The sequence below is a fragment of the Euprymna scolopes genome, chromosome 35 (assembly GCF_053919585.1).
Source record: "Euprymna scolopes isolate OS-2025 chromosome 35, ASM5391958v1, whole genome shotgun sequence".
Classification (NCBI taxonomy): domain Eukaryota; kingdom Metazoa; phylum Mollusca; class Cephalopoda; order Sepiida; family Sepiolidae; genus Euprymna; species Euprymna scolopes.
This window is the reverse complement of record NC_136516.1, coordinates 29933711-29952346: the sequence shown is the minus strand read 5'-3', so window position 1 is coordinate 29952346 and position 18636 is coordinate 29933711. Positions and strand designations below refer to the sequence as shown.

Below are 18636 nucleotides of genomic sequence, written 5' to 3'. Positions count from 1 at the left end.
ATGAATTAATTCAGAAATCATATATAAAAGTAACATGTGAGAAAAAGATTGTTTTTACACCAACCTAATTGAAAAGTTGGAATTAATTTCTAACACATTTCAAAGAATGCTTTTATTTTGTAAATGAACATTTTGAAAATGTTATAATGTATGTCGTAACATAAATCCTTATTTTTATTATGTTTTTTTTAAATCTTAAGCCCGTAAAACAAATTTTATACAGAAAATAAACCTAAATAAATAAACAACTTGTTAATAATATTTATAAAATACAATGATTATTACATTAAGGATGGTGTGTGCTTAAACATGGAAGATTTAGTATGGTGAAAGAAGGCTTGGAGCTGTATGAAACTTATGTGCTACTATTATTATTATATAAATTTATATATATTATAATGGCTTTAAAAGGAGAAATTGATATAGAGGAAGTTCTCCCTAACCTTTATGGAGAAAATGAGGCTGACGAATTAACCTCCGTGCAAATAAAAGGGCTACTCACTTTGAAGCAAAATAGTGCCACCCATAAAAGGAAACTAACCATGTATTTTAATAATTTTAAGCAAATGCATGACAATGGGACTCTTACTCATTCCTTATATAAAAAACAAATAAAGGTCATTGATGATGAGTTATTTAAATTTAATAATAGGAACAAAGTAATTAATACTTTTATGCAAAATAAAAATTATATTTTCAAAGATGAAAAGGCTTTAATCTCTAATTAGACAATCCAGCTGAATATAATATTAATCATTTAGTAAGTATAGGCAAATATGAGAAAATTGAATTATAATGAATATAAAGCATCTACAACCATATCTATTAGTGAAATATTAAGTGATGGAAAAACCACCTCCTTTAACTTGTGGTACATTTAGTGGAAAGGAGAAGGAAAAATTTGCCTTTTATAACTTTTAACTTGATTGAAAGCAAGTAAGTCATTTGTCTCTAATTGATTCAAATTTATTAAACAAAGAATTTTTGGACAGAATTTATAATTGATGAAACTCTTAAAAAATATATTGAAAGCTATGTCTAGCAAATTATATGATCCAGAATTCTTAAATATATATATATCTAAAATTAAATCCTACTTATATGAGTTGCAACAATATAATGTTAATTTTTTTGAAAGTTCTTCAGGAAATATTTTAATTAGTCACATTATTATGAGTAAACTACCTAAAATAGTAGTAAAGGAATGAATAAATAAAACCAATAATAATTATCCTAGTTTACAGTAAATATATAGCAGGTATAAAAAGGTTTTAAAAACCTTAACTAGGACTGTATCTGGTAGAAAATATATAAAGGATAAGAAAATTGGCAATAATAACCATAGATTTGAAATAAAAACAAAATTTAAAGTACCTACAATACAAAATTTTGAAGTAGGAGTCACTAGTAAAGGTACTAAAATGCTTTGTAAACCATGTGAAGAATATGCCATGGGAAAGTATGAAACCTATGTTAATTATGAAGTAATTTACTAAATTTAATTAAATTAGCTAAATCTTGGAATTATCTTCATGTAACAAATGTGCTGGGTCAAGTCACAATTAATCAGAACGTGATGGGAGAAAGTGTATGTTAAAATTTCCTTATCTCTTATGTAAAAAAAGAGAGCATATAACTCCTTTACATCCAAAAAAAGATGGTTCAAAATCAGAAAGTATTCAAACCAACTTATGTTATACTTTAAGAAATGTAGACATGTAACAACAATAACTTTGGAATTAAAAAATAGTAAAAAAAACAAAGAAAAGTTAGATGTCTATAGATTGTGGTAACCAGAGATCTTTTATTACAAAAGAAGTTGTTCAAGACTTATGCCAATATTATAATTGTACTTATTAAAACAAATAATACATAGTTATGTAGAACAGCAAAAAATATTTTAAACAAATGTCTGCAGAAATCAAATTAAGAGATTAGTTTTTGTTTCTTTATTGGAAGATGAAAATATGAATATAAAATATGTGAAATGAATATAGGAATCAATAAAGTAAAATCTCAAAATGTAAGTTTAGTTAGTAGTTCATTTTATTTAAATAAAAACCGCGAGAAAATTGGAATGCTAATGGGTATAGATATAGTACAATGTTTTTCATTCTCCATAAATAAGATTGGTGATAAATTTTAACTTCATTATAGACAATAAAGTAGCTCCCGTCGGGGGAATATTTAAAATTTTCTCAGTTCAGCTGAAAGAAAGAATGCAAAAATTGAATGCCCACAAGTGCGAAAACAAACAGGGCAACCAGTGAAAACAATATGGAATACATTGAATATCATTGCCCTTAGATTAATAAATGAGAATTCCTTTATATAAGAAGGGTGTGCATGTTTTTGTCCCATAGAATCAATTCCCATAGTGGTTCCACTATGTGAATTGTTCTTAAATAAGGAAATCAAAAACAAAATGATAATGTAGTTAATCAAATTCCGTCTGTGTTTGTTAACAATATCACGTCAGCTAATATTTGAGCTTGATGATGAATGCCCTGGAAATTCACTTTTGATTAATGTTTAGTTTAAAAAAAATGCAAAAAAGAAATGTTTTGCAGCGATTTTAAATGGTACCTCTTCTTTTATCATAAATTGAATTCATTTATAGGAAAAAAATTAAAATAAAATGGTAAATTACACCTGGGCTTGAACACGGGATCATTCAATCTGTAGAATGCTCTACCACTGACCTATGTTTCCAGATGTCAACAAATTTGGGGGCTTTTTTCTAAGAAGAAATGATTTGATGACATTCTATTATTTTCCTTGCTGGTAGCAACCTAAAAATTTTCCTCTGTAAAAATTATTTTAAAAACTATTTTTAGGATCGGATTTTTTCAATTTTCGATACTTATTGGACAAATTTCTGTACAAAACATATCTAAGAACACTACCAGACATATGAATTACCTTTGTGTGAAATTTGCAAAAGACAGCTGTTTCAGAACCTATAAGGAAGAAACTCTCTCACACTCACACACAGAGTAACTTTTATATAAGAGTAGAGATTGCATCCCATCTTTCATTTAAAAAGGTGTTGTGGATGAAGGTCTGCACTTTTCTCTACATTGATTAATTAGCAATTAAGTTCAAAGAGAAATATGACCAGGGTGGTAATATATTTTTATTACCTACAAGATAGTCAAACATTAGGAATTAGAATTTAACTTATTTTAGAAAAACATTTATTTGTTTTTATTGTTTTTCTGATGGCAAATTGTATGTTATTGGTGAAAAATTTGTTTTAAATATGAATTTTAATTTGTGATCTTGAATCTTTTCAGGATTTCCTGAGCAACACTTGAACTCAAAACTTGGCTGTGGAATGTCTTCTCTATTCAGTCATCATAACCTCAACAAGCATTTACGTAAAAATGGATTCACAAATATCTGTAAGCATTTCTTTGTTTTAAATTTTTATGAAAAAAGAATTATAAACATTAATTTTCAAATGAATATACTAGCATTAAATTATTTTTAATATTAAGGGAAGAAAAACTTGAGACAGAATTATAGATGGTCCAAATCTCCATTATAATATGACAGTAAATAGTAATACCAGTTTAAAAAGCTTTTTATTAAACTCCTAGCATTATTGTGTAATCAGAACTTTTAAAAATGTTTTCATTGGAATCTGTATTATCCTTTTTAACAATAGGAATTATTTATATTGAATTTCTGAATTTAAAAACAAACTTTGAGATATCGCTGCTAATGTCATATGGACTGATTTATGAGATGTAATAATGTTTTTTAGCAATAGTGTCTTGATAAAAATGACATCATTTGCATTTGTCTGGCTTATTTGGTTGTTGACATACAAAAAAAAATAGTAAACTAATGATGCATTTGAAATTTGCTTGAATTTTCTATAATTCTCTATTTTGTTTCATTTATTTTTTTCTTTAACTCCTTATCTTTTTACCCTTCATGCAATCAAAAAATGTCTTTTATTTCATAGACTTGAAGCAACTAGACCTATCCATTGGAATCATAACATATATAATTGAAAAAAATCAAATTATTAAAAGAATAAAAAAAAATTTTTATGACATGATAGGCACATATGAAAACAGTTCTGATAATAAGCCTTGTACTTTAAATAAATTTTATGGTTCATTATATGACTTAAAATAAACACTACCTTGAAATGGCTGCAAACAATTATAATACCTTTGTGTATACTATTTTTGGAAATTGATTTGAAAAATGATTTTAGTCATCAATCTATGTACCTATAAACTTGAGGTTTTTTTTTGTTTTTTTTTTGCTTTGACATTGATATTAAAAGCTTACTTTTTCTATTTAAAAATTATTAAAACGAACTTAATATACTCAGTCATAGATATGCAAGCGACTCATGAAGTTTTACTAATTTATATATTCTTTTGAAAAACGAATATGAATTAATTACTTATTCATTTTTTTATGGTTTCTTATTAGATAATTGGTTTCATTTCACTATTATGCTGAATTCTATTTATGCATAGTTTCTAAATTCTGCATAATTGCGTAAAATTTAAGATGAAAATGTTCTAACACAAAGAAATATGTAAGTGACCTTGTCTGTGTGCACAAGTCTGTAACAAACTCCTCTGCAAATATTTAGTCTACAGAGTTAAAATTTTAATTATAGTATATTTGAACCTGTAACCTACTTTCGATTTGGTTTTTAGCCAATAAAAATTGCTGCTAAGAGGTCAAAACTGAAAACAAAACATTTGATTTTAGCAGGGCAAGTCAAATAAAACATTACTCCTGCTGTTATTTTTTGCACATGTGTAAAATTAAACATTTATAGTTCAATGTTGCTTAATTTTTAACCTTTCGTATCCATCTGTCGGGAGCTCAGACTATAATGACGCTGGAGAGCTAAATAACAACTAAGGCTGGGTCACTAAATGTTCTGGTTTTGATTCTAGTGGATGTTACCCAAGTTATATTTTTTTTTATGGAAGTTTTGTATGAGCATCTCAATGACCCTCATAGCAGCCCCTTTCATCTCCTCAATTGTCTCATAACTACAGCCTCTACAGTTTTCCTTGAGCTTAGGGAATAACCAAAAGTCACAAGAAGCAAGATCTGGACTTATAAGGAAGGTGAGAAACTGTCTTGATGCCCATCTTGGTCAAATAGTCTGTGACAAGGATGGGGTTGTGGATTGCACCCTTGGGACAAATTGTGCGCAAATTTTCCATATCTTCAGTTCCTTGTGATTAATTGTGTGTACAGTTCCCACACTGACATCAAACTGTGCACTTATCTCTATAGACACACGACTGTCCTTATCCATGAAATTTTTTATTTGGCCAATCAACTCTTTCTTACTCTTCGTACACCTCTCATCATCCCTAACAGACTCCCTGCCTTCCTCGAATCTCTTCTGCCACTCAAAAGTTGAAGCTTGATTCATGCAAGATGGTCCAAAAGCAGTTTGAAGCATTCCATACGTTTCTGTGGCATTTTTTCAAAGTTTAAGACAGAATTTTATTGTATATCGTTCTTCTAAAGTGTCCTCATATGCAAATTGCATTTTTGAAATTCACCAGTTGTGACAATCAGGCTTTAGTAGGGTGTATTCTAATTCCTGCTGTAGCTGTTCATTTAAACTTGAAATAATAAAAAATTGTCAGTCATCTCTTAAGATATATAGCAATAACATACTGAATTTTCAAGAGTCTATGACAATTTTAAATTTCTTGTAATAAAAATGTCTGGAAACTTATTGAAGGAACCTTCTGTGTGGTTGTTAAGATGGAAAAGATGGTTACAGCAAAACAAATTACATACTGGGATTTTAATATTTTGTCTTAAGACTACGTTGGAAAATGAGCAATGTTTTTTCTTTCTTTTTTATGGGTGAAAGCAAACATGAGAAATAAAAAAGAAGAGTATGAATAGAAAAATGTTAAAATATAATGACTAAGAAAAAAGTTGGGGCATTACTGAAATTTAGCAACAACAGAGGTGAGAAGGCTATTTTCTGTTTTCTCCTTCCCTCGTGTCTATTTTCAATTGTAAATTTTCAGAAATAACACTGTTTTCATTTTTGAAGTCTTAAAATGATAACGCACACACCTTTTTTGAATCTTAATGGTTTTTTTTTTCTTTCAAATATTTTTAATCTTTCTGCTGAAAAAAATCTCAATCAAACCCTTAAGTATTGGCTTTTTATTTACTTTAATTATTTTAAATTTGCTTTAATTTGGTTAGAACATGTCTGAAAATGATAAATTAAAAATGAATAAACTTAATCACTAGACATTTAGAATGGTTGCTGTTGTAAGTCATATTTTTAAGTTGGTGTGATTCATCTTTACGTGGGATACATTTTTATGAGAAACTTCCATTTTTCTTTTTTGACATCAAGATGTTGAAAAAATTTTGTTAATTGAAAAATTTCTTTCTAGTAGAAATTTTCTTGGAAGGAAATTAAAGAAAATCCTCTTCAACAACATCACAATGAACACACACAATTTTTCTTTCTCATTCAGTTAATCAGCAGCAACAAATGAGAACATTCAAAACACATCGCAGTTCTGAAAAAAAAGGAATTGGAAAAGATTCTTTACCCTTTTCTTCATTGGAAGATCTTCGACGTTCGGTCAGTATTCATTAACATTGTCTTTTGCTTAGTTCTTGTATAATGTTTTGTAAAATAAATTTAATTTCAAATAAGTATAAATTGATTTTGGATCAGAAAAAAATTTTTACTTGGTGATATCACATTTAGTTTTAAAAATGTTTTCTAGACATCATTATCTGTTATAAGCAATTATGGTTTCTAAATTTTATTATTTCCTAATACATTGTTAAAAAAATTTCCAAATCCATAATTTCAGTTAAGTTATTACCAAAAGAATTGCTCTCTCTTTCTCTCTCTCTCTCTCTCATTTATATTTAGACAACAAGTCATTATCATACAAGTTTGCTTAAATACAAAATGTTTAAAAAATAATAAACAATAGACTCAACCCTACCCCTTTCCTTCTTACCAAAATATTCTAGAAAATTATAAAGATCAAACAAAAAAAAAAACTTTCTAAAAAGAAAACCTACTCTTGATAACTATCATGAAGATCAAAAGCACTAGAGAGATAGTTGATATAAAAAAAATCAAACCCATATTTCATAAACTAAAATTAGAGAGCTTGCTTGTTACATTAAGATCATTACTAAGTAAATTAAGAAAAATGGAAGAACTTGGTATTCAATCAAACCTCCAAATCCTCTGGCCTTGGAGGGGAGACTAAAACTTGTTGCTATGGTTTCAAATGATCTGAAATAACAGGGCAAATGTCACATAGCCTACTATACAATTCAGGTCATTAGCTTACAACGTGCTTTCATCAATAGTCGCTGAGATTTCGAACTTATAAAATTGTCAAAAAAGGTTTTTTTATATATATATATATATATATATATATATATATATATAAAAATAGATAGTCAAATTGAATATTGAAATGTTCATACCTTTGGTTCTTTGGGATGAAACTACATAAAAATTTGCAGGCTTTTTGAAGATTATAATAGTATTCTATGGTTAAAATTTTATGACAATTGGTAAAAAAAGGACCTATAGTTTTAAACCAATAAGATATTCCCAAATTTGCCTACATTTGTCAGTTTTGCTGCTTCGGTTGTCTCCCCTGTGTACTTGTCAGGCCACTAATATATGTCATCTACATAAAGATGGTTTCACTGTAACACAACTCATAAGTGTGGCTAGATTAGCACCCATTTCTAGTCAAGGATTGAACTTTGAGCATCTAATTTATAGTCTGCAATTTTAACCTCTGGCTCATGAGATCAGAACCTACAAACGACCTCATCAAATGCCCATTTATATAGACACTTGCCCACAGCTTTTACAGTGTTAAACCTGTTTGTTTTATTTACAAACAGAGAGTTTCGCATAACGCTAATTAAGCAGCGGGTAAAATCATTTTACGACAGTGCTCTACCCAAGGAGGGGAGGGGGGACATATACACATATGACAGAAAAAAAATAGACACCGATAGAAACAATCTATTTCAATAAACATATAATTTATAGAACAAAATAAAAAAAATAGATGGTCATAAATTTATGAACTAATACTTGGTTAATATTCCCTTTGCTGTTTTTAATGCTAGGACCTTTCTGAACAGGGCATTGATCAGTTGACAAACACCATGTCTGATGCAATAATGCTAAAAATTCAGGTTTAGAAAATGGCTTCCATTTTCTTTTTGCAAAGGTTCCGGTCTAATATGCCCCAAAGGTGTTCAATTGGGTTCATATCTGGGGACTGCCTTGGCCATGGAAGTTTATTAATTCCATTTTAGCTCAACCAATGTTGTGTTGCCCTAGAAGAATGACAAGAAGCTCTGCCTTCTATAAATAGGGGTTTAACTTGGTTCATTTTAATACTTGAGAATATTGGTAGGAATCCTTCATATAATATTGAAACATATTTAGCAGAATCTATGTTTCCTTCGCACTCCACCAGATCTGAGCGACCATCACTCCAAATTGCACCTGATGCCATAACCGAGAAACCCTCATGTTTCAGCGTTGGCTGCAGTCTTTTTAAGTCAAACTCTGGCTGGGGGAGCCTCCATACCTGTTCACTTCAACTATCGGGAAATAATGCAAATTATGACTCATCAGAGAAAATAACATTGGTCCAAAAGGTCATAGGTATCTCCACAATCTCACATGCCTAATCTTTTATGCACTTGATATTGGCAGGATGAAGAAGAGATTTCCTTTTTGCAGCTCTACCATAGTACACTAACTTGTGAAGATACCTGACAGCTGTTCTAGGACTGAGATCAGTTGCAATGTCAGAGGATTTGCACCGAGGATCCTCATCAACATTTCTTTTGACAAGATGCAAGGTTCTTTCAGAGGGCCTAGAGTGACCTTGATGAGGTTTTGTGCACTCTTAATCCTCTATTTTGAATTGTGCAATCACTCTATTAACAGTAGAATGGAGAATTTAAAGATTTTCTGCTATTTTGTGTTGACTAAGACCACCTCCATGATGACCCACCATTTATTCTCGCATAAATTTTGATAGGTCTGATGCGCTTTTAGTTTGTGGCATGCTTCAATGTTGTTTGGTTTCGGCCTAGAAATCAAAATTTGCTATGTCATGACGTAGAATTTTCGACCCCTGGCGTTTTACAAAATTTGCATTTTTTGTTGCAAAAAAAAAAAGCTTTAGAGCTAAAAATCCACACAGGCAAGGTTTTGAGAGCAAGGAATCCCAAAATCATGTTTAGAAAGATGGTAAGTGAGAGGTCGTATTTGATTTTTACCATTCTAAGTGATGCCGCGGCACTTTTTTAGAGCTTGTTTGGGACGATATTTTGTTGAGAAAAAAACATAACTGTGGTGTTTTGTCAGACTTCTCCTTTGGATTTTTAAAGTGACTTTGGGTTGGAAATTACAAAAGTCAAATAAAACCTTTTGGCATATTTGACATTTCCAGACACTAAAACCTCAAAATTGGCATTTTTATAAAAATTTAAGGATTTTTTGGGGAATTTGGCAACAATCTAATCTTAAGCCATGATCAATATCTAGAGCTGAAAAAAGACTTGGATCGATCCATTAGAGCCCATTTTCATGATATAATGTCAAATTACATCATATGAAAGCATATGGACCCCCTCCTTCACAGTCAAAATGGACAAAAAGTAGTCAAAAAGAAAAGATTTTTGACACATATGAACATATGGACAGCAATTTTAATTATTTACAAGTTTTGGACATTTGAGTTTTTCAAAAACACAACTTTTGGCCATTATCTTTTGATTTGCAGATAGCAACAGCTTAAAATTTAGAGGAAAGATGTAAGTTAACATTCAGATAGGAATGAAGTGGTCACATTTTCATTTGAAGCATAACATTCTGCTCATTATCATGCTGAGGCAAGATCTAACCCTCTCTTTCCTTCTCTTTTATGTTTAGATCTTATTAAAAATGTGCACGTTTTATGTTTAGATCTTATTAAAAATGTGCAAAAAAAAAAAAAAAAGAATAGTACTGATCATGATAACAGTATTCTTTCATTTGTATGTGTTGATGAATTGTGAATATGGTTAGTGTAGAGTCGACTCAGTTGACCAAAAAGTAAGTGGGAATAAGATATTGTGTTTTTTATTTATACCTTCAGGCACATCCATACAATCGTACCGTGCAGTTCATAATTTTTGGACAGTTGGATCATGGTTTCTAAACCATTAAATCAGCAAATCCTTGTATTATGGGCTTTCAATCAATGCATTTAAGCTGTTCAGAATCATGTCCACCTGAGTAATCAAGTTTGAGTGTCAATTAGAGCAAATTCCTCTATCATATGATACCCAAATAATGTCCTATGCTGCTTTTTTTTAAATGTTGATTTAAATGTTCTTTTTCCTGTTCAGTTTAACTCAAAAGACACTACATTGACTTCAGTTCTGATTGTTTCATGTTGATTAAAAGGGACATTTTTTCTTGATTAGTTTCACTCAAATGACATTACATTGACTTCAGTTGCGAAGTAGAGAATTCATGCTATGATTTCTTGCTGTTATGTTCTGTTTTTGATTGCTCAATTTTGTTGTTTCTGGTGATACATTTTCAACACGGTGTGTTCAGAGTTATTACCTGAGCATGATGTTAAATGCTGTCAAAGACAAACAGGGAAGTCAACATTTGTGGCTCTCAAAAACATGATACATATTTGTAAAGGGTAATCTTTATCAGAAGAAACACTTTCACATGAAACCCTTTTTGATAAATGGGTGTGTCTCTTTGGCTAGTTATGACGGTCTCATAGTTATTTTTCAGCGCTGCTATGATTAATTTTCTTCTCTTTTAGGCTATTTACTCGTTGCATTGATCTAATAATGCATTCTTTGGTGTGAACTTCTAAGTTTGTCAATAATCCAAGTTTATTCTTTCCTGTCACTTTTTTATGGTTTCTTACTAAATTATTGTTTAGCCCACTAACCTCAAGGCATAATAATGGTTAAAATAGAATTTCTTATACCCCAGCTTTGCAGTTCTGTAGCACCTTGAAATACATGCAGTTGAATTTCACACTTTAGAAATTACCATAATAAATCTTTTTTCATTATCAAATTTGAATGGTCAGAAACTAAGAAGATAAATATTACTTTTTGCAAGTTTCCTTCCTTTGATTACATTGCCTTTGTTTATGATCAAGGATGTGCTACTGTTACATCATTTGTGTATTATACTGTCTGTAAATCTTTTAATGTTGCAGTTGGGTATTGCATATTCTGCTCATTGTGAATTATTATTATTTTTATTATCAGATTGTAATAATTATTTCACATCTTTCTTCCAGAGCAGTAAATTAAGAATATCTTCTGAAACAAGGAAAAGAGGGGGAGGAGATACATCATCCATGTTCTTTTGGATTACTAATGATAGTGCATGTCACCGTAATCTTAAGCCATCTTCAACACCAATAACTGCATTAGAGCATGATGTACGAACTGTACTCAAATTAAGAGCTGGTGTCACATTCACTGATGAAACTGTTGCTAACATTTGCAGGTACCACGAATTACATTTGGGGCATTGCTTTGAGAAAAAATATACAAAGTGCTGCAACATCTTTTTGAAGCACAAAAAGAAGGTAGAGAGTGATCATGCTTTTGAGTTAGACATGGCTGAGATGCTAAAGCAGAAGGTCTACCATGTTGTTCCTGGCTGGAAGCTTTGCCGTCACTGTGAAGCAGTTGCCAAGAAGTTAGAAGATCCAAATGAAACAGAAGAAAGTGATAATCAAGACCTTGAAAATGAGTCGCAAATTGAGCAAAAGAGAGAGAAACTGAATGACAGTCTAATGATGTTTGATATATCTCCTATAAAGACCGGTAGAACGTAGAAGCGCACAAAAATCAATATTATCAGAGAGAAATTAGAAAGAAGCTATGAAATGCAAGTAGAGGCAGCTGCCAAAGTTCTTAACATCTCTAGCCCTGAATTAGGAAGCCCTATTAACAGCTAAACAAGTAAAACGGATTTAGTGGCAAAGGATCATGATCGTTTGTTGGATGTAATGAAGACCAAACTTGAGAATAAAGAAATGAAAACCAGTGAGAAGATCCAGTTGATGATTTTAGCTCCAGAAAGTTGATCTCGAAAAGAGGTGTCTGAATATTTCAATGTCTCTGAATATATAGTACATGAAGCACGCCAACTGAAAAATGATCAAGGTATTCTTTCATTGCCACAGAAGAAGAAGGGGAGAGGTCTCTCAAAAGAGGTTATCAATTCTGTCTTGGCTTTCTATGAGGACGATGAATTTTCATGGTTAAAATGCCTAGACATTTATGCTGATGGCACTACCATTTAAGGAAGCACATCTAAGACAGTAAACGACCAAGTTCTCTCCAATGGGAAACTTCGACAGATCTCATTATGCATCATTTCAGATGACCTTGAGCATGACACCTGTTTTGTGCATGAACTGCAAAGAAGGGTGATGTACATCAAAGAGAAATTTCCCTGGATCAAGAGCATAGAGTACTTCAGTGCTGGCCAATATAAAAACAGATTTTGGAATTGATGCAACTTGGGCATGTTTTGCAACTAGCCATGGCAAATTACCCTGTGATGGAATTGGTGGGGCTATCAAACGCAAAGTTCTCTGTGCTAGCTTGCAAAGGCCAATAAAAGACCAAATACTCACCTTTCATGCTGTTGCACTTTTGCAGATCATCGATCACTGGTATCATTTTTCCAAAGATTGGCATGGTTTCAGTTCGAGAGAAACTTCAAATGAGATAAACGAGGAGATACTGTGCCTGGTACAAGGAGCTGTCACTATTTCAAACCAACTTCTCAGTTTACTATTCAGGGCAAGCAATTGAGTGCTGACACAACGATCTTTATCAACCATTCTTTCCTGGACATGCCTGCGCCGCTAGATGAAACTCTGGAGTTGCTCAAATGCAATGACTACAGTACTTGCATTTTTTTTTTTATGAATATTGGTGGTTAGCATTGATTGAGAGTGTCAACAGGGAAAAGAAAGATCTTACTTGCAAGTCCCTGCATCCACATGGATCATTTCATCAATTCCACTGGCCAACTAATAGGGATCGAGGCCATATTCCACTGAGCAAGGTTGTTATGAGAGTGCAGACCCCAAGTATTTCAGTGAATGATAGAACATATTTCATCACTGGAGAGGAGAAAAATAAGAACTATTTTGACAGATCAAGTTGAGTTATAACAAATGTCTGTTTTATATTTGTTTGACATATTTTCTTCTGATAAACTAGATTATGCATCAAAGTCTTTTCTTTTCGACAATTTTTTGTCCATTTTGACTAAAGTAGGGGTCCATATCCTTTTATATGATGTAATTCGACATTCTATCATGAAAATGGACTCTAATGGGTCGATCCAAGTCCTTTTTCAGCTCTAGGAATTGATCATAACTTAAGATTAGATTGTTGCCAAATTCCCCAAAAAATCCTTAAATTTTTATAAAAATGCCAATTTTGAGGTTTTAGTGTCTGGAAATGTCAAATATGCCAAAAGGTTTTATTTGATTTTTGTAATTTCCAACCCAAAGTCACTTTAAAAATCCAAAGGAGAAGTCTGACAAAACACCACAGTTATGTTTTTTTTCTCAACAAAATATCGTCCCAAACAAGCTCTAAAAAAGTGCTGCGGAACCACCTAAAATGGTAAAAATAAGGTACTTCCTCTCATTTGCCATCTTTCTAACTATGATTTTTGGATTCCTTGCCCTCAAAACCTTGCCTGTGTGGATTTTTAGCTCCAAAGCTTTATTTTTTGCAACAAAAATGAAAATTTTGTAAAACGCCAGGGATCGAAAATTCTACGTCATGACATAGCAAATTTTGATTTCTAGGCCGAAACCGATTGTGAAAAAAAAATATATTCCTCAAATTCAACTGACTGAAATTGCAGATTTCTCTTAGTTATAACCCAAAGTTTGTATGGTGTAAATATGAAAAAAGTCCAAGAGGCGGTGTGTTGGGGCTGGATGAATTGGGTTGGAATAACCCTTATATAATACAATCCCAGCCAAATAGAGAATAGCTCAATATACTTGATGGAGCAATTGGAATTTATAGTTTTTCTGTTTATATTTCATTCAGAAAAGCATAATTTTTAAAAACAGAAATTTGTTTGAATAAAGAATACAGTTCAGATTTTTTTCCTTAACCCATGGATTTTCGATGTAGGCTCATCTCCTCAGAGGAAAAGTCATTAGCAAATATTAGATCTAATTCGAAAAATTTTGCTATATAGCACATACAAAGAAAATATATTTAAAAATTAATTACATCTAGAGATGTAATTAATTTTTAAATATATTTTCTTTATATATATCAACATACATACTCCTGACTAACACAACAAGCAACAAAATCCCATCCTTTTATTATTGTGGTCCATAGGTGCTAGAAAGCCTTCTTAGCAATTTCTTCTCTTGGACTGCTAGACTTTAGAATTCCCTCCTTATTTATTGCTTTTTTTTTATATATATATTTTTATCCAATTTTCACCCCAAACAAGGCACAGTGCCACTTTGAAGTAGGGAGCTAATATCTATCGGGGACATAAGTTGCAGGGGTATTATGAAGGGATTGTACTGGCCTGCAGCAGTTTAAATGTAATGTGAACAAGAATCTTGCTGCTTAATTCCCCTCAGTCCCCTTCTAGATTCGATCCCAAATAATAAGCCCTTACATCCAAGTGGCAACGTGTCTTTACAAATGGCCTTTTCTTTGTACTATGCAATTATTGCATTCCCAGGCAGTCTGAATTTTTTGCCTGGCTACTGTTTTTTCAGGTCCCTTGAGGAGTGTAACGAAGCCGGGCGACACCGGATAACCTTGCCTCCTAGGTTGAGGGTGAGTGTGATGGAGCTGGGCGAGAGGTCTCAGTCCCATCTCGTGAGAAACCAACGAATTGTCATCGGGTGACAAGTAAATTATTTGGAGTTCAAAAGGGCCAGATTAAAGATAAGCCAGATGTCGGGTTGGCGAGGAAAACGCAAGGAGGTCTGGGAAGGGTCGACGAGTAAAGTCGACGATCCGAGTGTAAATGATAACATGATTCACTTAAACCAACAAGGAGAGAGAGAGAGAGAGAGAGAGAGAGAAAGAACAAACCCCGAAAACAATTGAATTAGTCATTCTAGTTTTAAGGGAACAAATTGGTTAAATGCCTGGACAGATAACTAATTCTCGGAATTGAATCGAGAGGGGGTCGGTTGGGAAAGAGAGAGAGAGAGAGAAAGAATTATGATTACCCGTCGAATAGGGAGATTGGGTCAACTACAGAAGGAAGGGGAGGATGACGTTTAATAAAACTACTGCGGAAATAGACAACAAAAGAGAGAATCGGACAGTCTGTCGAACAGAGAAGTTGGGAAGCCATGCGTGCCGCTAGCCTCTTCTAATTGAGATGAAGAGAACTACCAAGACGGCCACTTAGAGTTTTTGTTTAAATACGCTGTGGGGTTTGCATTCCAAGCCTGACGAAAGTATAAGGGACGAGCCGAGCCTTAATGTATACCGAATCACTAAATGAACAGCCTAAAACTATCCTCATCGTTGTTGATTGTTTCTATTTATACTTGTGAAGACTGCCCTTCGATTTCAGCATAACCAAACTTGACTTTCCAGCCGTCGCAGACAGAGAGAGACGGCCACCGACGAGAAGACGATCACGACAGAAATTACCAAGAATTCCCGATTGGGCGTTACAACACTAGACGGCCAGATACCAACGTCCAATTCGGAGAGGGAGAGAGACGGATGCTTGTGCGGGGTCCGAGGCTCGAAGGAGCGAAAATATAGCCAACCGTCCTTAGGGTTAGTGCGCGCCGTTTTTCACCGTGCGCGCGCGACCCCTGCGAGGGAGAAAGGGTTATAGGAGTACTATACAATTCTGGTATTTTCTCTTTGTTAATGTTGTCAAAAGATCTTGCATTGGCTTTTTTATCACTGGAAATAATGTGCTTACAAGAGGTTGTCTTTTTTTGTCTGTGAAGTTACCAATGAGATCAATAGATGAAAGTCCATGTAAGATGGGGTCCTCCAAGACCATCATGGCACATCATATAGGTGCTGATGGCAGTTATATCTAAAACAAAGCAGATTATGTAATTCCATCACTTTTTTACTATATAAATGCTATGAGGGGTGTGCAATAAGTAATGCCCCTGACTCACTTCCAGTTGTCTTATCTAGCTGAAATTTTGCATGTGCAATGATTTATATCTCTACAGGTTATGTGGCAAATTACAGCTCTGAACTAATTATGGTTTATGTTTTACAGGTGTTTGAACTGAGTCAGGTGTGAAATGGAGCCTGTTGAATGTTGAGCAGTGATCTGGTTTTTGTATTTGAAAGGAAGCACACCACAGAAGACTTTTTATGAAATGAAAGAAACTTATGGTGATAATGCCCCATCATATGACCTTGTAAAACGCTGGCATCGTGAATTCAAACATGGCCGGAAGTCTGTGGAAACCGCTCCCAGACCTGCCCCCCCCCCTTCTGCCATTGATGAGGCATCTGTCCGTCAAGTTGAGGTTGCTATTTTAGAAGATCGGCACATTACTATTTGCCAAATAGCCCAAGATATCAAGATTAGTACAGGGTCTGTGGAAACTATCATTCATGATAATTTGCATATGCAAAAGGTGTCTGCCAGATGGATTTCCAAGTTGCTCACACCATTCCAGAAGCAAGAACGCGTCGAGGATGAATTTGGAGATGTGCCAAGAAGATGAGTCAAAGTTTTTCAAAAGACTGATTACACAGGATGAAACCTGGTTCCATCACTATGATCCAGAGACCAAAGCCCAGTCAATGCAGTGGAAGCACTTGGACTCACCACCTCCAAAGAAGGCAAGGGTACAGCCCTCTGCTGGCAAGGTCATGCTCACAGTCTTCTGGGACCAGGACGGAGTAGTGATGACAGATTTCCTGGCAAAGGATACCACAATTACAGGAGCCTATTATGCTTCACTTTTGAAGAAATTAAGGGAAGCTATCAAAATCAAGAGGCAGGGCAAGATCAGCAAAGGTACCATCCTCCTGCAGGACAACGCTCCGGTCCACAACTCGCATGTCACCAGATCAGAAGCACGGGCATGTGGTTATGAAATCCTTCCCCATCCTCCCTACTCTCCTGACCTTACACTCTTTGACTTTCACCTCTTCCCAACCATGAAGTTGTTTTTGAAAGGGAAGCATTTCCCAGATGATGCAGTCTTGATTTCTGAAGTCACGTCGTGGTTGGAGGACCAACCTGGGGTGTTCTACAAAAACAGTCTCCAGAGCTGCATCAAACGATGGGAGAAATGCATAACTCTGGGTGGTTCCTATGTAGAGAAAGACTAATAACTGTGCCAAGTTTCGTTGCTCTATTACTATGGGAAGTGGGTCAGGGGCATTACTTATTGCACGTCCCTCGTTTAATGTAAATGAAGATATTTAAAAATAAATCTGTGTCGATGATGGGCTTACAATAACCGTACGAGCCCTGGTTGTGAGCGGGGACCTTCTTGGTTATGACTTGCTGTTAGGAATGGACATTATCAAAAAATTTGGTTGTTGTCCGTATTGATGGTTAGGGTAAGGAACATTTCTCTAACACCTGCCTTGCTCTGGGTGCATCCATGAAACTGGAACAACCTGACTTTCATGCAGAATTCGATCAGCATACAGGTCCTGAACAGTTTCTTGGAAATGGTCTGACGAGCAGCCGCCTGGGAAGTTGTACAATAGGGTTCTAGAATATAAAATTCCCCCTGGAGTTCGTGGAGAATACGATAAGGAACTACAGACTTGGATTAGAAATGGATGGCTAGAGAAGAGAAGGAATTGGGCCCCCCAAAGTGTCTGATCCTGTTAATGGCAGTTATCCAGCATAATAAACATAAGGTGAGGCCAGTTCTCGACTATCGGGAACTAAACGAGCACGTAAATCCTTTTACAGCCCGCGCGGATGTATGTACCGAGAAGTTGAGGGAATGGCAGCAAGCAGGATCTAATGTATCTGTGCTGGATCTTTGTAAAGCATACCTTCAAGTGCATGTACATCAGTCACTATGGCCCTATCAAACGGTGCTCATCAAGGGAGAAAGGTATTGCTTAACCTGCATGGGATTTGGACTTAATGTGGCGCCATCAATTATGCAAAGGATTGTTGACGCTATATTGACTAAGGATGAACGCATTCAGCAGGCAACATCTGCATATATTGACGATGTTATGTAGATGAAGAAATTGTGCCTGCAACACACGTAAAAGAAAATCTTCACAACTTTGGCCTTCTCAGCAAAGAACCAGATAGGCTACGGGACGGTGCAAGAATGCTCAGTTTGCAGGTCGGAGAAGAAGATAATGTTCTGTGCTGGAAACGAGGCAATGAAATCCTAGGTATGCCTTGTGTTTTCACGCAATGGAATGTATTTTCATTGTGTGGAAAATTGGTTGGACACCTTCCTGTGGGTGGCTGGCTTCGTATTGCAGTGGCATTCATCAAACAGAGAGCCTCTGACGTCACCACCGGATGGGATGACAAAATTTATGACGCCCCTCTCAATACAATGG

At 34.2% G+C, this 18636-nt stretch overlaps 1 protein-coding gene across 1 annotated transcript in view; it reads left to right on the top strand.

Moving 5' to 3' along the window:
• The window catches only part of LOC145259599 (ATP-dependent zinc metalloprotease YME1L-like), a 97911-nt gene that overhangs the window by 21632 nt on the left and 57643 nt on the right, over positions 1-18636 (top strand). The window contains exons 4-5 of the mRNA XM_080117254.1: positions 3297-3404; positions 6507-6616. Coding sequence (XP_079973380.1) covers positions 3297-3404; positions 6507-6616 — 218 coding nt within the window. The remainder of the gene's footprint in view (positions 1-3296; positions 3405-6506; positions 6617-18636) is intronic.